At 45.8% G+C, this 23260-nt stretch overlaps 2 protein-coding genes across 6 annotated transcripts in view; one reads left to right on the top strand and one right to left on the bottom strand.

Moving 5' to 3' along the window:
- TBCCD1 (TBCC domain containing 1) overlaps positions 1-6589 on the bottom strand; it is a 22058-nt gene extending 15469 nt beyond the window's left edge. Inside the window, exons 1-3 of one of the 5 annotated variants that reach the window (XM_069089384.1) lie at positions 6379-6589; positions 6020-6279; positions 638-1047 (exon numbers count right to left, since the gene is read on the bottom strand). In XM_069089384.1, coding sequence (XP_068945485.1) covers positions 638-973 — 336 coding nt within the window. In that variant the 5' untranslated portion in view covers positions 974-1047; positions 6020-6279; positions 6379-6589. Of the gene's footprint in view, positions 1-637; positions 1048-1203; positions 1375-6019 lie in introns of all 5 variants that reach the window. The other 4 variants (XM_069089383.1, XM_069089381.1, XM_069089382.1 and 1 more) reach the window with 4 other exon arrangements.
- A 178-nt stretch (positions 6590-6767) lies between these two features.
- Positions 6768-23260, top strand: part of DNAJB11 (DnaJ heat shock protein family (Hsp40) member B11) — a 33077-nt gene continuing 16584 nt past the window's right edge. Inside the window, exons 1-4 of the mRNA XM_069089385.1 lie at positions 6768-6901; positions 10106-10262; positions 21308-21405; positions 22518-22650. Of these exons, the coding sequence (XP_068945486.1) occupies positions 6834-6901; positions 10106-10262; positions 21308-21405; positions 22518-22650 (456 nt within the window). The 5' untranslated portion in view covers positions 6768-6833. The remainder of the gene's footprint in view (positions 6902-10105; positions 10263-21307; positions 21406-22517; positions 22651-23260) is intronic.

The following is a 23260-nucleotide window of genomic DNA, read 5'->3' on the forward strand; positions in this document are numbered from 1 at the left end:
TGTGTGCTTGCCTTGATGGGCCCCCATCAGGGTTTAGGGGGGACCCTCAGGGGGATGCGTGTGCTTGCCTTGATGGGCCCCCATCAGGGTTTAGGGGGACCCTCAGGGGGATGTGTGCGTGCTTGCCTTGACTGGCCCTCATTAAAGCTCAGGGGACACTAGCAGTTGAAACTCCCGCTCTCACCAGCCCCTGCAAGAAGAGCTGTAGGGAAGCTGTAGGCCTTGGTGCTCCCATCATTGGCAATCCTTAGACCAGAATAAAGTAAGGCTATTTAATTGCTTATCATATCTCTGTTCCTGTCTCACTGTCTGCCCGAATCAGGAGTGAGTGGACCTGCCAGACACCTCCTGTGTGTGCTCCCACCTTACAACGTGTATAGTGTGTTTACCTGTCTAGCACTGCCCCAGCTCCCCAGAGTGCTTTCCTTCTCCATGGGGTCCCTGCTCTGCTGCTGCTAGAAAAGGTGATAACGATGATGCTGGATGGGCTAAGATTAATTTGGAACCAGAGATGGTGGGTCCTCACCGCCAACTGTTCTGAGGCCACAGATGGCCTCCCTGACCTCTATGCTGCAACTGTACAAACAGTGGTTTCTAGCCTGTCCGAACCCCGCCAAAACTGGGAACAAAGGCCTACCTTACTCCTCTGCTTCTCCACATCCTCCTCACACGTGCAGCTGGACACCAGTTCGGCCCACTCCAGACGTTCCTCTGGGGTCCTCGGCACCAGACTATCGAAGATTTCAAAGTAAAGCCAAGCAATGTCCTTGGCCAACTGCAGCTTCCCACAGGCAATATGCCTCCACGTGGGCCAGAAGAGGCGCGGGTAACCTCCCTCCCTGGCTCGGGTTCGAACGTAGGTGGATATCTTTCTGAGATAGTGAAGGCTGAATTTGGCTGGAGGAGGGAGAGGCAAAGTGCCCACTATAAACGGTTCTGTTCTCACCCACAGGTGGACGGCCGATGGCTCCATTTTAACTCAAACACCATCTGTGTCTTAAGAGGCTCCTTTGCAAATCCAGGAAACAAAGTTTCTGTGTAAATTAACTGGAAACAAAAAACATGCATACATTTAAAGTGAGACACTGACAACATATTGAACATTTTTTAAATGAACAACAGACTGAAGTCACACAGAGAGGCCAGCAGAGTTTTGGCAATATGGAATTACGGCAGCTGGTACGACTTAACAACAATTCCTACCTGTGTGGTTCACGCTGCTGTTTCAGAGGAAGGAAGGGCAAGAAGCAGGAATCTGTGCCTCATTTTCTCTCATAAGGTGCCTAGCTGTAACAGCAATATAATTTGAATTTGAAGACCCCTTTGTGTTGGCAAACGTAGCAGGTACTCAGCACTTAGTAACTGATCAAGGCTCTGCTGGGGAAACAGAAGGTATGAACCCCTATTCCTGACATAACAGGAAGGGGTTGGCTGAAACAGGAAGTAGCTAATACCATATATATAAGGAAAAGCCCCAAAGAGGCACAGGCAGAGTTTCCTGAGACCAGGATCTGGTGGCAGAGCAGCTACAGAAGAGAGAATGGAGAACCGAGCCAGAATTTCCTGAGAACTTGTGGTGGTGGAGCTTCTTCTGAAGAGGAGCCCAGGAGCCCAGGTGACAGAGGAAGCATGACCAGGATGCTGAGACTTTGTTTGTTTGTGGCTTGGCTGAGCCTTGAATTCCCTGGAGCAGAAATGGTGAAGGATCTGACATGGACCAGACCCTGTGAACTTCAGTTTGGAACAGGACCTGCCCAGAGAGCTGGACAAGGAACTGGGAGCTGTCTGCCATTGAACCCAGGTGACAGTCTGGTGAATCCAGGTAGAATCTGGGACCATGGAAGGGGATCCAGGGAATCTGAGAACAGGCCCCAAGTCAAGATGAAAAGACCTCTCCCTGGGTACTGAGTAAAGATGAAATTGTAGTTTACTAGTAACCTAGGGATGGAGGGATTGTGTATGCTACTTAATTAATTGCTGAATAAGTGACTGATTGAGTTAATCAAGTTGCCCCCAAGAGTTTCCATTATGACTACTGTACTTTGAGACTATATTGTGATTTTACTTAGTAATCAATTGTTGAATAAGTGACTGACTGAGTTAACTTAAGACTTTGTCCCATGAGTGGAAGACTTTGACTATTGTACTTTGAGATGATTGTTCTTTGTTCTAAATATTTTGACCACTTTGGTAAAAACTATGTGGCCATTTTAATGATAAGCTGTTGTGAATACTATATTGTGATTTTTTTTCTGTGATAAGTTGTAATATTGTGAATGCTGTACCTTGATTTTCTGTGAATGTTTTGTTTTGATTTGTTATGGAATAGAGTGTTCACTATACAGTGTAATCAGAACCTTAAAAGCTGTTCACAGTAGCATTCTTCTGGAAAGCTTCCGGGCATGGCATTATACTAGTCCACAAGAAGCCCAGTGTGTTTGGCTGAAATTAATGCAGTGATTTATAAGATTAGACAATTAAAACTGGAAGGGAACTCACTGGTGGAGTCTACTCCCTTCATCTTATAAGTAAAGAAACCAAAGTCAAGAGTTGATGTGATTTGCCTAACTAAGGTCACCGAGGCATTACAAACCCCTATAGGGTTAGGGGAAGACATCAGAGTGTGGAAATGGTTTAAAAGCAGTCCATGTGCAATAGACCTGAGAGTCTTCTGTGATCATACTTTTATAAGACAATTTCACAGGGAAGAATGGAAGATTATGAGCAGTAAAGCCAGCCTAAGGAGAGCTTGCTGGGACCAGAGGAAGCAGAGTTATCTCCAGGACATTTAAGGGTGACAAAACCCAGAAGACAAATAGAAAATCTGCCAAGATTTTCACAACCAATGTTTTCTCCATCAACAACAGTGAAGTCAGTGTGCTTGGCCTCTGAGAGTGACCCTGGATGGGTTTTGAGGGAGTAGAAGAAGGCTAGATTTAGGTAAAAATGCAAGGAGGACATCCACACCAAAGTAAGTACCATTAGGAGGGTGATGAAGGATCAGTCCTCAAGGAGGGGAAATACCAATGGTGGAAAGTAAGAGAACACTGGTTGCTGTGGCTGCTGCCACCCACCCACCCATGTGCCAACTTTACAACTTCCTTTAGAATTGGCTCCAAAGTCATCGTTGGCATCCTCAGAATCAAGAGCATCAGCAAGAAACAGGCAGCCTTTGGCAAACAGTATTTTCCACTGGACCACACCTTTACTATCACGAAAATGATAGAATCTAAGGTGCTGGTCTGTTGGCTTTTAAAAAGCATGTGATCTGGCAGAGGAAGATGCCACCACGAACAAAGCTCTCTCCTACCAGGTGTCTCCAACCCAGTCAGCCAGCCAATAAGCACATTTCACCGTGTTAGGCGCCATGCTAAGTGTCGGGGATACAAAAATCGTCAAAAGATGGCAAAGCAAAATCCTTCAAGAGCCTTCAAAAGACACAAGAGAAGACTGTGCTCAGTGACCCCAAGGGTCAGAACCACCGAGTGAGGCACACGACAGGACGATGTGCGCAGGCCCAAGCCTCAGGAGAGTTTGGCCTGACCATCCACACGATGAAAACCAAGTGGATGAAGAATATTTGTCATTCAGATGATGACATGCAGTGAAATGGCCACATTCTAACATCTGTCTATCAGCATGTGTATCTGGGAGAAATGATACAAACACAATAGTTGGGCTCACAATTAAATGGTAGAAGAGTAGGCTGGACCGACTCCAAGAAATTGCAAAGTTCACAAACTTCTCCCAGAAACAAAACAAAAGAAAAACAAAACCAAAAAGCTGTTAACAACAGCTAAAGTTATTAATGCCAATTTGTATGGTTGTGAGACAGGGTGCACAGTAATCCCTGAAGACCTAAAAATGAAACAGAGGGCAGTTAAGTGTGGCTGGGGGCAGGCTGCAACATATGACATAAACCAATGAAGACTGATGAATAGGAGTCAGGATACCATCAGTGAAATGTGTAACAGAAAAGGAAGATGGATCGGTTACATGGTAAGGAAGGACAGACAGATAACTCAAGGGCTCCGATGATATCCTCAGATGTCAAGAGAAAGTAAAGAAGACCTCCAGGAGATTCAATGGAACTCCTCTAGTAAATATGTGGAAAGACATGGAAAAGAATCACAGAGGAAAGGCGGCAATCTGCAATGCCAGAGAGACTGCCCTGGATCCCTGAGATCACAGATGTGAGAGAAAATGCAGATGAGACTAGAGGACTTGAGATAATCATGATCTCGATGTAATACAAGACTGTGAAAGTATCAGACAAAAAACAAGGCAAGTCATTCAGCAGACCTTTTATAAAGTGCCTTCTACAGGAACCACTGGGAGGCCACTAAGAAGATGAGCCTTGCCCTCGAGGAGCTTCTACTTGACTGAGAGAGATGTAACAGATGAAGATGGGGATAAGCTAATTTGAAAATAAGATAATTCAAGAAGGGGGCATTAACAGCAGAAGTGATCCAGAAAGGCTTCGCCATCAGTGATGCCCTAGTTGAGCCTGGAAGGAACAGGCCAGAATCAAGTCCAGAACATGGATTTCTACAGCCTGGCTGTGCCCAACCACAGTCAGACTATCCATCATGTCGCATTTTAAAAGGGACATTGAAAGCTGACATAAATTTGGAAAGAGGCAATCAGTGACCTTTTCTGGTTGTGATGCAGGCTCCCCCGGCTGTTTGGAGATCCCCTACCGTGTTCCAAGATCATGGCAAATCGCCTAAAGTGCACTTGCCAGGACCGTGAAGGGGCAGGAGGGATCTCCAACAGAAATCTTACCCTAGATGGGCTGGCTGAGGACATCAAATGGCAGTGATACTAGGGGAAGCCGTGACACCGGTGACAGAGGGAAATCTACGAGACCATCAGCACATCTACAAAGTGGAAATGGCCTCATGGATCAGATTCCCGACACACAAAAAGTGGTCGGATCCGTGGCAGGTCTGCTGATGCTGCCTGCGGGTTGGGTGATGCAGGCGGAAAGCGTCCTCAGCTTCAGGGGTTTCTTCTAAGCCCCAGCCCGGTTTTCTCTTGCCTCCTCCCCCATCTTTATGCATTCAGACAGATACATGCTGGCATCCACCGGCACCCCTGCTATCCAGAAGCGCATTCCTCCCTGCTACCGGGGCTCCTGGATGAATGGAACACGCCACAGGCGTGCACTGGCCACGCAGGGGAAGCCGAGGGGCAGAAACCTCCCAAAACCATCAGTGGAAGGTTATGGGCCCTTCCTTCCTTCCCCGGGGGAAAAACTAAAGATTGTTTCTGAAGGGTTCCAGGGTTACTTTGGAAAGGTCCGCAGCTGGGACAGATCCTGCCTCTGGAGCGCGTGTCCAGCGGGCTCTGGCTGGAGTCCCTGGGGAAGCGGCCGACCCTGGCACCGGGAGGGCAGCGGCCGGACACTGAGCGTCACCCGAGGATGAGGACGGACGCACGGGCGGAGGCAGGGGCGGGTTTCGGGCCAGCCCACAAAGCCCCCTCCCCACTGGGAGAGCGGCCGCCCCCACTTTCCTCCTGGAGGTGACGGGATGGGCATGGTGAAAGCTCCCTCCCGGGGACCCCCGACCGGCCCCAGGCATCCCCCCAGGCAAGCCCGGGGCACCACGCCCAGGAAGCGGGGACGCAGATCCGCTGGAGGCTCCCCCGACTCCCCCAGAGAGGGCCCAGTGCCCACCCCCCAGGAGGGACGAGGGGGGCCGTGAGCCTCCCGAAGGAAGCACTCAGCCCCTCCCCTGCCAAAGGAGGAGCCCTTTCCCTATCCCCCAACCTGGGCAGCTTTCCCACTGGGGGGTCTCTGATGCCCCAGCAAATGAGGCCATAGGGCTCCCTCCTCAAATCGGGGAAACTTGGACCCCCCTCGAATTGGAGGACATACGATGCCCCCACAAATGGGGTAGAACTTGAAACCCCCCTCAAATGGGGAGCCCTGGAGGCCTCCTCGGGGTCAGCCTGGGACCGCCCTCCAAAGGAGTAAAGACCCCCATCCTCCCAGACCGCCCGCCCTGGACGTTACCTGCAGGAAGCGCCCTGGCAGAGCAGGGGGCGGGACGCGATGGACCGGCCCCGACACCCGCCTGCGCCTGCGCACAATCTTTCTCTGCGGAGGCTGAGGGGAGCCACGGCGCAGGCGCGCAGGCACAGCAGGAGAGACTCGAGTCCGCCGGGAGGCCTAGAGTGGCCGTGGAAGCCTCCTTCCCGCGGCTACTCGAGATTCGGGCTCACCAGACGCGCGATCATGTGGCGCTTCTCGGCTCTCACGTTGACAACCCCCGCCTAGGAAGTATAACACTGAATTTCACTCGGCTAACATCAGCGGTGAGGGATCAGTAAAGATTCAGTTGCAGTCGACCCCAGACTTTGAAAAAAACTAACCTTCTAGTTCCCCAAGGCAAGGACTGCCGTAAAACTCCCGATGATTGGTTCGGGATTAGGTAAGAGGAGGTACCGCTTTTAGGGATTGGCAAAGCGAGACAGGAGGCGGGGCTCACAAAAAAAAAAGCGCTACTGTCCACGATTGGCCAGCAGTCCGTCATTTTGCTCCAATCCGAGAGCCGCGTATCGCTATGGGGAAAAGAAGGAGGAACTGAGACGCCGGTGACGCTGACTCCTGTGATTGGTCGGCCCTAGGATGCCGCTCTCCCGGTCCGTCCCTCCCGGGAACGCGATCTAGGCGTTGAAGTGTCCGTCGGTGATTGGCCGCAGCGCCGGCACGCGCTGATGCTCCGGACGCTGATTGGCCTGTCGCTGCGTCGGCCCCGCCTCCCGCGGGGAGCGGGGACTCCCGGGATAGGGGAAGAAGGTGCGGGCTGTCGCTGAGGAGATTGACCATGGCCCCGCACAGGCTGGGCGGCCTGTGCCTCTTGCTGCTCTACATGCTCGGAGCCGTGATGGCGGGGTGAGGAGAGAGGGCCTCGGCGGGGAAGGCGTGAGGAGGCGGGGGAGGAAGGATCGGCGAGGTTGAGGGGCTGCCGGTGATGGGGGAGGGCATGGGGGGGGCGGGGCTGTGCTCGGGCAGGAGATGGGGGCTGCGGGAGGGGAGACGGAGGAGTGAGGGGGTAGGACTGTCTGATGGGCTGAGAGGTCAAGGCTGTGGGTGACGAGGCAGGGGTAAGGGGCATGGGGCTGTGCTGGGTCGGGGGGCCGGGCTGTGTCATGGGGGCGCGCGGGGGCAGACGTGGCGTGAGGAGCCCGCCCCAGACCAAGGGCTCGCTGGTGGGACGGCGGGGTGGGCAGCCTGGGGTGTCCCGGGCTGCGGTGCGGGAGTGGGCCCCTGTCCTGGGATTCTGCGCGGGGGGTCCCCGGCCAGCGCGGCCGCGTGTGCCCGCAGGGAGGGAGAACCTTGGGGGCCTAGTTCTTCCCACCCCCCGCGGAGCGCCTTGTGCGCTCTTGTCCCTGTCTCGGTGCCCCCCTGGGGTCCGGTGTGAGTAGGGGAGAGAGCACAGCTGGAGGCGGGAGGCCCGGGTTCTAGTCCTCGCTCGGCACTCATCAGCTGTGTGACCTTCTAGATGTTACCTAACCTCTCTGACCCTCAGGTTATCCGCAAAACGAGGATGAGGCAGGGGACTGGACCGTGTGACCTAGCAAGGCTCTTACAGCTTGAGGTCATGGGCAGGCCTTTCTTTAGTACCGCGAGATGATTTCCTCCTAAGCTTTATTTCTTCAACTCAGCCAGCACTTAAGAAGTGTCTCTACTATGTGAAAAGAGCTCTGCTAGTGACTGGTACATACAGAAACCCCCAAACTCTTCCCCCAAGGATCTTACATTCTCTGAGGTGATAAAAAAAATGCAGAGAGAAGTCAGACTGGATAATGTGTGGAAGAAGAGAACATGAGAAACTTCAGGACACTGGGAAAGGCTTCTGGTAGAGATGGTGTCTGAGCGAGTCCTCATAAGTAAATATAATCTCACTGCCATTTAAAAATGAAGATTGAAGTGTCACTCACTGACATATTGTGGAGATCTGTGTAGAAATTGTGTGTTTAGGGGACGCCAGGTAGCACAGCGAGTAAGAGCACCGGCTCCAGAGTCAGGATGACCTGGGGATCGAATCCGGGCTCAGACACTTAGCACCACACCCAGAAACACCTGGCCGTGTGACCTTGAGCAAGTCACTTAACCCCAATTGCTTAGGGGCGGCCAGGCAGCGCAGTGAGTAAGAGCACCGTCTCCAGTGTCGGGATGACCTGGGGATCGAATCCAGGCTCAGACACTTAGCACCCACCCAGAAACACCTGGCCACGTAACCTTGAGCAAGTTACTTAACCCCAATTGCTTTTACTTTTGATTTGTATAGTTCCTGTAGTTGAAAACTTTAAAATACTTTTACAGATATTCAAATAAATTACTCAATATTTTAACTACCTTTGTGGATATTTTACAACCTGAGACTGATTCAGTTCTTTCACCTAGAGTCTAATGGGAAAGACAGCATCTGATGGAATTCCTAGGGTGTTCTATACAACACTAGGGTATGTCCTGGGGTACAGCACTTTTACCTTCCCTTATACCTTTGTCTCTACTTTTCTAATATCATTGATACCTACAGTTGTCAAGAATGACCTGACCCTCCCCTGGAAGATGAGGAGGGGTGGTACTCATAATTTATTCAGAATAACTTGTACTAGGAGAGGAAATTATTCTAGGAGGAAGAACCTTTTTCCATGAACTTTGTCCCATGGTATCTCCCCAGCAGTGAGATCACTGTGACTTTAGGAACTACTCTTTTCTGAAATCTTAGACTATTGGTGAACTTGTACCAATTCTTGTGAGTTGCCTTTGGTCTACCGGGAATAAGTCAAAGTGTACTTTTTTATAAAGTTTAAGCTTACATAACCCTTTTCTCATGAGGCAGGAACTGTATTATTCTCACTTTATAGATGAAGCTTAGATGGTCCAGGTCCCCTGTAGGCCATACATTGACTTAGAAAACCAGAAATTAATGCTACCTATGCTGCATTGTATTTTTATTTATTTTCTCAATCATTTTCCAGTTAGTGGGCTGCTTACAGTGACACCTCCAGTTTAGATGACTTGCCCAAGGTCACACAACTAATCAGTGTTAGAGCGATTGAATCTAGGGTTCTTCTCACTGTGAATCTAGAACATTTACTGAATCACCTTGTTGCAGACTGGGCATACCAACAATCAGTCACATTCCTTTTTGTTGTACTGCTCAAGAGGTGTGATAGTGAGGCTGTTGTATTGGGTTTTTTCCCTCTTAAACAAGAACATCAGAAATCATAAATTCAAATGAATGTTGTTCTCTTCAGAGTAGTCAAGTCACCTTGGGAAGCTCCATGTGGATTCCAATGCTCAAAACGGTTTGGGACCTTCTCTGTAGGAATCGCTTTCAGAGCCTGCTACACATCCTTTGGAACACCCTCAGTGGGGGCAAATTGTCACCCCTGGAGGAAGGATTTGATTTTTGAAAATAGCCAAAAGTCATTCTGGGCCAAATGTGGTAAATAAGGTGGGTGATCATCCTGGGTAATACTGATTTTGGATTAAAAAAATGAAGCATAGCTATGTAATAATTGATTTTCTCATGTAGCTCCCTATGAAGGTGCTTCCCACAGAGGGTTTCTGAATTGCATTTGAGCAAAAGTAGAATTCCGGGGATCAAGAGTAGTAGTGGAAATAGCACTAATGATAAGTGCTTTATATTTCTGTAGTATTTTATTTTACATTTTTATGTGATCTCACAACAGCCATCGAAGGTAGATCGTACACCTCTTATTCCCATTTTATAGATGAGGAAACCAAGGTTCAGAAAGGTGAAGTGACGTACAGCTAGTAAGTGGGAGAGCTAGGACTCAGATCCAGGGCTTCTGACTCCATTCCCAGTGTTCTTTCTACTGCCTACGGCCGCCTCTCCAAAAGTGCAGCCTCTCAAGGTGACTGCTTGGAAGGGGACAACATTTATTTGTATGTACAAGTTCTGCTTTGTTAAAAATGAAGTCTTAGAGCCACACTTCTGGTATATTTTTTGATTTATCTGAGTTATCTTCCTCTCCATTACACAAGCCTGAGAAAAAACTTAGGGGGTATTTTCCACAAATGGTTTAAAACTCTTATAACCAAATGACTTCTTCTCCCCAGGCGAGATTTCTATAAGATCCTAGGGGTACCTCGCAGTGCATCTGTAAAAGATATTAAAAAGGCCTATCGGAAACTGGCTCTCCAGCTTCATCCTGACCGGAACCCTGATGACCCACGAGCACAAGAGAAGTTTCAAGATCTCGGGGCTGCCTATGAGGTCAGTAAGAAAATGCACGTGTCCAGTTATGAGTGGGCCCACACAGCTACTCCGAAGTCTATCTGGCACCAAGAAAGACTCAGTCTCTTTGCTTAGGGAGGATCCATTTTAAGTAGGTCAGATGGAGACATAAGGAGGATTTAATGCTAAATCATGTGTGGCCACCATATTCATCTTCTAGCTAACTTACTCAGACTTTCTTTTCCTTCATTTGCTTCAGGAAAAGGAATGAATGGGGCCTAGGTACACATCTTTGGGGAGCTGGAGCTAGAAATACCTCTGACTTACTTTCCCTTTAATGAGGTTATAATTCCAGTCAAATATGCCCCTTCTCTGTGTGGTCAATATCCTCAGGGATCCTTTCTCCCTTCTAGCAAAATGGCCTGGGTGAAAGGTAAATGCATTGCCCAAGTAGTGGAGTGAGAATTCTTGAATTCTTGTTTCTCCCTTCTTTTTGCTAGAAAGTAAAGAATAGAAAACAAATATGAAAACTAACCTTGGTGGTAGAAGATGCTCAGAGGGGAAGGTATTGGTAGCCACTAGTCTTTTTGATGCTTATCCTTCATTCTAGCTTAATCCCCTTCTAGATTGTAAAAGCACACCCCAGCTAACCAAGCATCTATTCAAGCTTGAAATAATGATTTGTTCATCAGTGAAATGCAGGGCAGATATGGTTCCTTTAATATTGTCTCCTTTAACTCTATAACCCAGGTGCATGTGGAACTTTATAAAAATCATCTGCAATGAATGGCACCAGTTACATTCGAGGATTCAAATCCTAGCCCTGCCTTACACTTATACCAGCTATGTGTGACCTTGAGCAAGTCACTTTGGGCCTTGGATTTAAAATTTGTATAAGGAAAGTGTTGGACAAGCAGATTTCTGAGGTTTCTTCTACCTCTTCGAATCCTGTAATCTTCCTTTTACACATAGTTCAAGGAAATGATATGAGTTATCTGTCAAAACAAGCACTTTTGTCCTTCTCTGCAACCCTACTTACCTTACTTACTAAAAGACTAGAAATCAGTTGGATGAGTTTCTTTTTGCAAAAATTCCATAGAAGCTAACTATAAGCTCTTCTTATGATAACAATCTACATTTATGCAGGTTGCATCTTTTCCTCCAGTCCTGTTAAGTTACCTATGTTACTGATGCACAGAATTCCATCATTTATACCACATTTTCCCCAGTCCAGTGCATGAATTCATTGTTTCCTACATAAATAGAGAGGGTCCTATATAAAAAGGTGCTGCTAAGTGATCAGCAGCTTTAGCACAAGTACAGCTGTCTAGTCTCTAGGCAAGGGGGTTCCCAGTAAGTGGGACCATTCTTTGAACCATAGGGTTTTGGAGCCAACAGAGACCTTAGGGATCTCTTCAAACCTCTCCCTTTACAACTAAGAAAACGTATTGAAATATTAAGTAACCACCCTTAGCATCATCAGATAGAAGATTTGACCCAGTTGAAATCTGTGTCTTCATCTCCTAAGTTTAATCAGTCTTATTTGATGTTCTTCCCCTAGCCAAAACTCTGTCCCATTATTATCTTCTTAATAATCTCATGGCCCACATGTTTGACTCTACTCATTAATACTCCTAGACACTTTTTCTCTTTAGGATCTTTTTGGTTCTTAAACCTTCTGCTCCCAAAGTGAACACCTTTATTCGTTAACTAGAATCTTCTGGACTAGATACATCATCTTGCGCTAGGAGCATCTAGTTTTTTAAATTCTACATAAAAACTTGTTGTCTATTCTTTTTCTATTAGATTTTATTCAGCCATGATTCTCATTCATTCTTAGAATGTTCACAGGACAGGAATATTACAGAATCCAAGTAACTGCGTATTTACACGAGCCCATCCCTGACCAACCCTCCATAAACCACAAGTAATAGCAGCTTTTTTCCTTAAGAAGATGTCTGTGACTTCAGATAAGGAGATCCGTAATTGTCACTTTTATTCAGTACTATTACTGGTGGTGCAAAAATACAACAATTGATATCCTAGTGACTAATTGGCCTCTAGCATTCACAGGTCAGATATGTAGTAATTCATTTGTGAAGTGAGGGACTTAGCCTAAAAAATAGCTCTCTTAGTAGTGGACAGCTTCAGAGTACTTTCTTTACAACTTTAGTTTTTAGAGATAGAAGGCCCTCAGAGCCCTTCAAATGAAACCCCCTCATTTTAGGATGTGGGAACTGAGCCCAGAGAGGTTTAGCACCTGGCCTAGCATCACACAGCTAATAAATGTCAGTAGTAGAAGTTAAATCCAAGTCTCCTTGACCCTGAGACTTCAAAACTAACATGTTAGGTCCATCTCACCCTTCCTCCTCGTGTCTTAGGCCTCTTGATTTTAGACAATGTATGGGTGGATTTAGGAAAGCAGACACACAACTTGAGGAATAAGTTTAAGGGAAACTAGGACCACCGAAGGTTTGACCAGGTAACACAAAAACACTTTGGTTAGCAGGTCACCAGGATGTCTTTGGATCTCCGCATGGACAGTCCATCCACTAAGTTAGAATCATAACAGGAAGAATTAAAAAAAAAATACCCATTGGGAAAGGAAAGAAAATAAGTGTCTGTAGGCACAGATTCCCTAGTAGTCAGACCAGGAAAATGACCGTGAGAGCTGAGGTAGTCTTCATTTTACAGACAGGGAAAGTGGGGCTGGGGTGGAGGTGGGGTTACCAGCCAGGTGGCAGGGGGCTCTCCAGGTCTAGGCCAAGCTCAGAACCAAAAGGAAGGACAGAAACCAAATATACTTTAGTTCAAACTTCTCTTGTTTATTGAGGTGGGATCATTGATAACATTTTACTAAATGGAGTATTTATGGTTTGGTTGCCCAGCCAGTGAAGAAACCATACTTTTCCCCCTTTACTTTCCATATTAATAGTAATAAAGAGTTTGTAAGATTCAACTAATGAGAAGCGGCATGACCTTAGAATTAGGAAAACAGAGACAGTCTATCAATGGATAGTCAGTTAGCCAGAGTCAGGAAGGCCTGGGTTCAAGTCCTACCTCTGTTCCATACTGACATTGTGACCTTAGCAGATCGATTCACCTGTAACTCGGTACTCCCGAGCCACTATAAGACTGAAATTTGCAGACTGCTTAACAATCTGCATTGGTAAAAGTACTTTCCTCTTTGGAATTTCCTTATCACTCTTAAATCACAGGTCCAGACTCCCCAAAACTTACTATTAATCTGTACAAAATGAAGAAAACGGGCAGAGTCTGTCTATTTCCTGTTGTTTCATCAAGTTGTCATGACGAATACAACAGTAATAATTTATTGATAATAATAGGAAGTTGTAATGTTTGTCCAATTCTAGGGTAATAAAACTGAGGGATCAGGTCCCTTTACCTCTTCCCTTATCAAATGAGGGTGATTATTCTGGCCCTGAGAACCTCATATCCCTGTAGAGAGACACTGAGGCCAAATTCACTTTATTACCATAAACAAGACCACAGAACGTAGACTTGAAGATAAAAATATTAATGAAGCAGATTCTATCAGTTCTTCAAAAGGTTTGGGACTTTATAGTGTCAGTATAGACTCTACAAGATCACAGCCTATCTGTGCCTTCATTAGCTGCTACGGCCAGAATACTCTGAGTGACCCCACCCCCACCCCCATCACCTTCTGGTGATGAAACTCTCTGACCTCAGGATGGCAGACAAATAACATGGCTGCTTCGTGCCTCGCTGCCAGGGCCCTCTGGCAGGGTAAGGACCACTTGTTTCTTTTTCTTCTCCCTTGCCTTTGAAAACCGACTACTACCTGCACCCCTTGGTAAGGAGTAGGATTTTAGTGGAGATTGTCCAACAGGTCATTAAAAACAATGCTGAGTGCTGCACTTCTCCCAAGATCAGCTGCCAACAGATTTCCTTTTGCTCCTGGTGCTTTGGGATGGCATCTGTCTTACGATACAGGCCTGCTTTTCCTCTCTCAGGATGCTTCTGGACCACGTTTATCCCTCTGAATGTGTGCACAGTATTTACAGTTGTTGCCATGGTTCCTCTCTTCTCCATCTCACACCACCTCTTTCAGATGCCCAACACAACGTGCTGTTTCTATCTTCCTTCACTTCTGCCGCTACAGCTTTTCCCCTTTTTTCTTGGGCTTTGAAAGAAAAGATTGGGCATAATTTTTTCCTTCAATCTGCTGTTTAGTGGTAATTAATCACATTAAAATGAGAAGCTTATGTAACATATTACTTTCAGAGACATCTATAATAAAAAGCAAATTCATATTAGTAATAGGAAAAGTTCAGGAGTTTATGGAATCATCAAGGGGTTAATTCTAGCTAACATTGGTAAAGCTCTAAGGTTTCAAGATGCTTCCTGTCCATTATCTCATTAAAGGAAATATAAGTAGATAGTGTTACTTTGGTACTAGAAGAATTAAGGGAAGACCTCATTGTATGAGGCAGGCCTTGTAAGGGACCTGGACCCCTGTTTTCCAGAATGAGAAAGCAGGAATTGTTCAGGCACTGCAGCTATAGAGGAAAGAGCCTCACTAAGGAGAATGCCTGTGTGAAGAGCAGGGCTCAGGTTCCCAGTGAGGGAGCTAGGGGCGGTGACACCTGGCTGCTGACCCCTGGTAACCTCCACAGTGACAGGGAGGTTAGGGAAAGGGGTCAGTTTGGGGCAGGGGTGGGGGAAGGTACAAAAATAATCTTACCCTTTGGCTCAATAATTCAGTTGGGGGAAAGGTACCGTAGAGCACTTTCTGTCTCTAATTCTCTATCAGGCTTCTTTGACCATCATTCGGATTCTCTTTGCCTCTCATGATCATTGGCAGTGTGGGCTCCATTCTTCTGGTTTTACTTTTTTTAAACTTTTCATTCTTTGGTTACTTTGGAGTCCTCACGCTTGGGTGTTTTAATTAGATTATTCTGTTACATTAATATTTCTCATTTTTTTAACCATTTCTCTACTGTTGCTTTTAGATTTTTTTGCAATAACATATACTTTGCTATTATGAAATTTTTTAACAGCTCTAAAACCCCCCAAATACTATCAAGTATATTGCCAGCAATTGAATTATTGAGCTAGGTTTCATCCTCTACCCCTCACTCTCCCCATACCCAATCACTTGTCAGATCCTGTCATTTCTAACTTCCCAGCAGTTTCAGTATATGCCTCCTTTCTTCTGACCCTGCCACCACCTGATCCAAGCTCATCACCTCCCGCCTGGACTGTTGCAGTAGCCTGCTGGTTGGCCTTCCGCCTTCAAGTCTCTCCTTATTCTAGTTCATCCTATTAAATCAGCAAACTGATCTTCCTAAAATGCAGATCTGGCTTTGTCACTCCACTTCTTCCCATTTATTCAAATCTAGTGATTCCTTGTTATCTCCAGGATCAAATATAAAATCTTCTATTTGGTTTTCAGAGCCCTCCACGACCTTGTTCCTGCCTTTCCAGGCTTCTTTCTCCCCTTTGTATTCTGCAGTCAGATTACACTGATCTTGCTGTTCCTCACACTAGACACTTGAGCTTCTAATTCCAGACATTTCCCTTTGCTGTCCCCCATATTTGGAGCTCGATCCCCCTCCCTTCTGCCTCCTGACTTAATCTGTCTTCAAGTCCCAGCTAAACTCTGCCCTTCTGTAAGAAGCCTTTCCCCTGATTCCACCCCAGTCCCAGTGCCTTTGCTGTCTATATGATCTCCTGTTTATTGTGTTTGTGTTTTTTTCACACATCCTTGTTTGCATGTTATGTCCCCATTAGAGTGTGAGGTCCTGGAGACATGGAACTGCCCGCCTTTCTTTGTATCTCTAGGGCTTATCACACTGCCTGCTCATAGTTGGCATTTACTGAATGCTTGTTGACTCACTGGCTGTTACATCCCACCAGATTGCTCTCCAGAAAGATCCTACAGGTGATTTCACCATGGCCCCACAATCTGGCCAACATTGAGTTTCATTGTCATTAAATACTTTTGCCAGTTTGAGTGGGAAGTGTTACCTCAAAGTTATCATTGAAATCTCTGAGTATTAGTGAGTTTGACATTTTTTGAGTGACTATTAATGATTTATGTTTCCTATTTTGAAAATTTTTATTTTGTTATATTTCGTTTATAGCCATCGACCATTTGTCTGTTGTGGTCTAGAAATCACCATAGTCCCTTACCTATTTTGGATGTCAGTTGTTTTTGTCATTTAGAATACACCATTGTATCTCTGATCTGAGTGATTTGGATGCTGGCTCCAGCAACACAAATTGCAACCCATTCCTGTCTGTCCATCCTGTGCATCTCTTTTGTGTGACCTCTCATAAGTTCACCCCCACAGTGCACCCACAGTACTGAAGACTGAAGGCCTTTCTGACTTTTTCCCGATATTGTAATCATCATAGTAATCAATTATGCCTCAGTCTCATCATGTGACCAGCCCATTTTATTTTTCAGTCATACATTTCTTTGATGACATCTTCCTCTAGTTCTTCCCAGTTCCTTATTTGTTCTGTGTTGCACCTTTCTTGTGCCCACCACACACATCTCCATTATGCTTTGAATGATACTGGTTTTAATTTTGTTGGAGATTCTTGTTGCATGACTCAACCATATAGTATATTTGCTATAAATGTTTTCCCCTTAAATCTTAGATTAACTTTTCATTGCCACCACCCAAGAATACAAAGGAAGAGAGGGTTTTTTTCCCTTTCAAAGGTATTTCCAAGGGTTAAAGTCATTCCACACTTTCTCTGCTTCTCTAGAAGTATCTCCTTTATCCCCAAGTCCTATCCAGGGTAGCCCATTGCATGTGGTCATTTTGGATTTCAGCTGCCTGACCTCTTGTATGTCATATGCGTGAGGAACTGGGATCTAAACTGTCTTTACTGGATAGAGATCAGAAAGGATCTTGAGTTACTCAGTTTGCTTGGGCTAACTTTGCGAGTATGAACAGAGAGGGCCTGGAAGGATTCCATGGCAGCCATCCCCCCTTCCTGTTTCTAAGGGCCCTCTTCTCAGCCCCTGTCCTTGTGGTTCAAAGTTTTACTCTCCTCTTGCCACTCTTTTTAGTCTCTAGGAGCCTGGTCCTTTTCTGATGAATTCCTGTCTTCTTTGGCATGTCTGAAACTACTAGCCAAACGACCGAGCACCTCACTTAGATAGCTAGAGGGATGATTTTTGTTTGCTCTGTCTTATTATACTCAAAGAGCTTGTGATCCTGATGTTTTCTTTTTGCTGGAAGGCCCCCAGTTCAATTCAGGTAGCATTTATTGAATGTTTGCTGTGTTCCAGGCACTATGCTAGGCACTGAGCACACAGATATTTTAAAAAATGACCCTGACACTAGGGAGCTGATAGTATGTTATATGAAAGTACTTTGGTGGGAGAATGGGAGAACATGAACACCTGGGGGAAGGGGGCAGGAAAGTGCCACTTGAGCTGAGCCTTGAGAGGAGTTAGGGATTCCAGGGAGTCGTGGCACTCTCCAGAGAGGAGTTCAGAGGTGGGAGATGCAGTGGCTAGACAGGGAGTCATGAGTATGCCACTTATCTAGAGTGTGGTTCATGAGAGGCCAAGGGAAACAAAGTAGGCTCGGAACCTAAGTTGAAGGCAGATCTTGAAAGGATTTAAATGTCCAAGGTGCTTGTATTCTATCCTAGTAGCAATAAGGAGCCACTCTTAAATGGGAGTGCTGTGGTCAGACATCAGTTTGACAGCTGGGGGAAGGCTGAATTAGAGCGAGGGAGTGATGGAGGCTGTCAGACACCCAAGTGAGCATTGGTGAGGCCCTGATGAAGGTGCTTTGTGAATAGAGAGAAGATGGATGTGGGAGAGAACTCTGGGGGTAGAACCAGTGCTATCTAGCATTTATAGAGCATTTAAGGTTGGCAAAGCACTTTATTAATATTATCCCCATTTTACAGATGAGGAAGATGAAGCAGACAGAGGTTAAGTGACTCAAAACAGGCAGGAAATGTGTGAGGTCAGATTTTAACTCAGATCGTCCTGACTCCAGATCCAGGGCTCTACCTTCTGTGCCACCCAGCTAGCAATAAAACTTGATGATTATTTAGTTTATGGGAAAGGAGGGAGTGGAAAGTAGGATTCCTTGTCCTTAAAGTTACAGAGATGCTGGTACCCATGATAGAAATAGGGAAATTAGGAATTGGGCTGGGTTTGTAAAACACTGAGTTTGAGGTTTGCCTGCCTATCTCAGCAGAGCTGTCCAATGGGCAGTTGATGAGGGATCGGAGCGAAGGAGAGAGGCCCAGCATTAGAGCAGTTCTCAATCTTTTTCTAGTGAAACATACCATTATTTAAAACATGAACCATTGTTGATAATTAGAAAGTCATCAAAGTTATCTGAAAAGATAACTCCTTGCTCACTCTTTAAAATTGTCAGGGGGGAAAAGACACCGCAGCTTCCATTCACAGTCTTATTCCAGGGTCTCAGAGACTTTGTATAACTCAATTTAGAATCACAAAATCATAGAACTGAGCAGCTAAACATGTTTCTAGTTTCTAGTTCAACACTCTCATTTTAGAGATGGAGATTGGCTTGCCCACAGCCATGAAGTTTGTGAATTGAAGAGCCCAGGACAGAACAAAGTTCCCTTTTGGTCCGGCATGTTTGCCACTCCATCCTGTTGTTCTGTCCCTTGTTTGGAATGAAGGAAGAATTCTAGCCAGTAAACCCCAAATTAAGTAGGCAGCTTCTGGCCATCAAAACTTACCTTCCTTTGGAGTGGAGAAGGAGAGGGAGAGGTTGAGCTGAGTTACTCACCTAGCTGGGTCCCCATTCAAGCAGCTCGGTCTGCTCACAGGTTGTGCTTGTCTCCTTCGTTTTCGAAGAGTATTGTAGTGTGTGGGATGCGGAGACCCTGACCCAAACTCACTACTCAGAGACCTCTCAAAGTGAAGGTAGAAAGATTTATTAGAATCTCGCGAGAAGCGGGTGGTCCAGTCTCTGGGACAGGACTGAGAGAGAGGAGGCCGCCGTACATAAGCTAGAGCTAGGTTAAATAAGCAAGGGTTATGAATGTTAACATAATTATTACTAATGTGGCTCTAATCTTGTTACATAATACATTAGGTCCATTATGTCAGTGTATTACAACCTCAGAATACTGGACCCCTCCTTTCAGTCTACCCTTGATACATTCTTATCTGGACTTGAGGGTCCCAAGGCTACTGTCGTCCCTTGATTGGTCAAAACCACCTGCTGCTGCCAGCTCCTTCCATTCTTCATTATTTTTAGTATTATTTAGGAGTTTTTTTGGGAACCAGGGACTGAGCTTCTTTTCCAAGGTTACTGCCTGTTCTCCTTAATCAGTAGTCTTGTTAAGCAATTCTTGCAGTTCTATAGAAACTTAACTCTTTCATGGTAAGCTGGGTGAGAAGGACTGACTAGAACAGAGCAACTATACAGAAAGATTTCTAAAATTTCAAAGTCACATGATTTCTAATAAAAAATGAAAACTTAGGCCTAAGGACTTACTTACTTTAGCAGACAGACTCTGAGAAACTACACTTACCTTTCCCATACAGTAGCATCAGGGAAATGATAACATAACTTGCAGTTGACTTTGATTTGAGTGAGGGAGGGTTGAGCAAGGTCACCAGCCTCACTTTCTCCTCCAGAGCCAGTGACCAGATGTTCATCAGGATGACTGGAGATGACCCAGAATGCAATGGGAGACCCTGGCCCTTTTAGGCTAAGGCCTTTTCAGGTTCTCACTTTGAGGGAGGTAAATCCCGTTCAGTGAATAGGCCTTTTTAAGAAATGAGTCTTTCTCTTCCTCCCTCCCTCTCTCCCTCCCTTCCTCCCTCCGTCCTTTTCTTCCTTTCCTTTCCTTCCTTCCTTCCTTCCTTCCTTCCTTCCTTCCTTCCTTCCTTCCTTCCTTCCTTCCTTCCTTCCTTCCTTCCTTCCTCCCTCCCTCCCTCCCTCCCTCCCTCCCTCCCTCCCTTCTTCTGTCTTGGTACACTGAAGGTCATAGATTGAACCACAATAGGTCCCTTCCCAAGCTCTACCTAATTGACTGTATTTTGGTCCCTCCTGGCTTAGAGTGAATGTCAGTGGTAACTGTTTCTCTTTGGAGCAGCCACCCTGGCAGTCTTCCCCTCCCAGCTTGGTTTTTTTTCTTTTTTCTAATTAAAGGAGCCATCCCTTGACTCGCCTCTTTTTTTTTTAAAAGCAATCAGGGTTAAGTAACTTGATCAAGGTTACACGGCCAGTTATTTCTGAGTGTGGTGCTGAGTGTCTGAGCCTGGATTTGATCCCCAGGTCATCCGACACTGGAGCTGGTGCTCTTACTCGCTGAGCCACCTGGCCGCCCCAGACTCACCTCTTAAAGAGACCAATTCACTGCATGGGTGTTACCTCTAAGTGAGTACCTGGAAAGGCCTGAGCCTAAAAGGGCCAGGGTCTCCCACTGCATCCTGGGTCATCTCCAGTCATCCTGATGAACATCTGGTCACTGGACCCAGATCTCTGGAGGAGAAAGTGAGGCTGGTGACCTTGCTCAACCCTCCCTCACCCAGATCGAAGTTAACTGCAAGTCACGTCATCATTTCCCTGGTTCTGTGGTCCTCTTCCACAATGAAGGACAAGTACAACGATCACCCTTGTCTGAGTTTGCCATTCTTGTCATCGGTTAAGCTCATTACTCTTGTCAGCAGAAAATTAAAATGACTCATAGGATAGTTCTCCTGCCATCAACCTTTCATTTTCTAGGTAAAGTAAGTCTGGCTTTGTCAGTCTTTACTCAGAGAAGAAACTGGCTTCTAAGCTTTAGTGCAGAGAGAGCTGAGTAAATATGTGCTCCGCTGCTGGCAGGGCCTTGGAAGAAGCTGTGCAGGGTCAGTGAGCCCTAAGACAACCCATTCTGCTGAACCCTGCAGCCGGTTCACTGGGGTCTTCCTGGGGCTTAGGTCAGTGATGTATCCTGGGATGTGTGTAAAAAGTTTAGATGAAGGTTACTTTTCATCAGAAGTCTTGGGATTGGTGTCAGGTCAGATAAATATCACTGTGGGTATAACTAAGGCCAGGCGTTTCAAACTCCCTATCGTGTGTTTTTATCCTTAGGTGCTATCAGATGAGGAGAAACGAAAGCAGTATGATGCTTATGGTGAAGAGGGATTGAAAGATGGTCACCAGAGCTCCCATGGGGATATCTTCTCACAGTAAGAAATTTACCTGTCTACAAACCCTCCTGCCTGGAGGAATTATCCACTTATTCATGGCACGAGGAAATTATTTGCACTGTTAGTTTCTAGAATGTGTTCTCTAAAAAATCGGCATTGTAAAATAGAGAAGGAAATTCCACCTGCATAAACTGATCCCTTCTTCCTCCACCTCTGCTCACATCACGTGCCATTCCTGTCAGAAGTGTGGGCACAGTGATTATAGCCAGTAGTGGGAAATAGAGACCCTTGTATTCCAGCATTTACTGCATTCTCAGTGCCCTGGGTATGTAAAGGGCTGAGCCACACACCATTCCCTAACGAGCTAATAGTGTCTCCTTCTTAACCTTTGAAAACTGCAGTATGTGCTAATGTCACCTAGGGATGTTGGAGAAATGTGCCTTCATTTGGAGCGCCAAACCTGCCTGTCTGCCCTTTGATGGGGAGAGGCAGACTGAGATTAGGAGCTTTCTAGGCACTGTGGCGACTCTGGGAACCCAGAAGTAGCCACAGCACTCTGTATGTGTGTGTCTGTGTGTTTGTGTGTGTCTGTGTGTGTCTGTATCTGTGTGTCTTTGTGTCTGTGTGTGTCTGTGTGTCTGTATGTGTGCACTTAATGCATAGTGAGGCATATGTCACTTTTGCTTATACATTTGCCTTATAACACTTCCATTTCAGTGGAGACATTATCTTTAGATTTTGGTTTCTGTAATGACACAGAAGAGGAAAATGTGACATTCACAAAATTCTGTTTCCTCAGAGCGTGTGAGCAGCATAAAGGATAACAAAGTTAATTACCACTTTAAAGACACTGTGTGTCCTGTATCTGGAGTTACATATCTATCTTTGTAAAAAGACTTTGCTAGTCCTCCTTAATTTCATTGCCTCCTTTTTGAGATTATCTGCACTTTAACCTGTATATAGATTCTGTTCTTGTAGAATTATTTGCATGTTGTCTCTCCCATTAGACTGTACAGGGCAGGAATTTGTTTGTATCTCCAGTAATTGTACAGCAACCTGGTACATAGTAGGCATTTAGTAAGTGCTTGTTGACTGACTGTGGTTGGTCTGAACTTTTCCTTCCATCCTAATGATTCCATAATTCCTTACAGTTTCTTTGGAGATTTTGGCTTCATGTTTGGAGGAAGTCCGCGGCAGCAGGACAGGAACATTCCAAGAGGAAACGACATTGTTGTGGACTTGGAAGTCACTTTAGAAGAAGTATATTCAGGAAATTTTGTTGAAGTGAGTTTAAAAGAATGGCTGTACATACAGGCCTCAGAATTTGCTAATGGGACTTTCTTGTTCTCACATCTTAAGAAAAAAGTTTCTTTATGGGCTGCTTTGTATGGGCCATAATATAGCTGTTGTGTCTATGAGGGGAGGCAGCTGTTAGGATGGTCATTCTGGTCACAGGGATGGGCAGCTCTGTCACCTGGGGGGCAAGAATCTCTTGTTGTGGCAGCCTTGAGAAACGGGAGGCACTATGGCACCCCTTGGGTTGGGAGGGGGACCTCACCAAAACGGAGGCATCAGACCCCATTCTAAATACTCCAGGGTGTGTCTTAAATGATCATCTTCCCAGTCCATTGGAAAGTAAATAATTCCCTTGGAACAGTTATACTTTTTTTATAAGCCTAGGTTTTCACATGTTGGGGCTACCTGCAAATGGTCATTTTCTCCAGGCATTTATGTCACCATTCTGCCTGAGCCTTTGCTTTTCAGTTGAGTATTTAATTTTTTTTTTTTATTTAGTAAGAATGAAGTTCTTCATATGAACTCATGACCACATCCTTGAAGGGATTTGGATGTTTGGTTATACCTCCCCTTTAAAGAAATGGACCTTTTATTTCTT

This window comes from Petaurus breviceps, unplaced genomic scaffold (genome assembly GCF_028583685.1).
Source record: "Petaurus breviceps papuanus isolate PSGF00001 unplaced genomic scaffold, PetGlider_PUasm1.0 186, whole genome shotgun sequence".
NCBI lineage: Eukaryota > Metazoa > Chordata > Mammalia > Diprotodontia > Petauridae > Petaurus > Petaurus breviceps.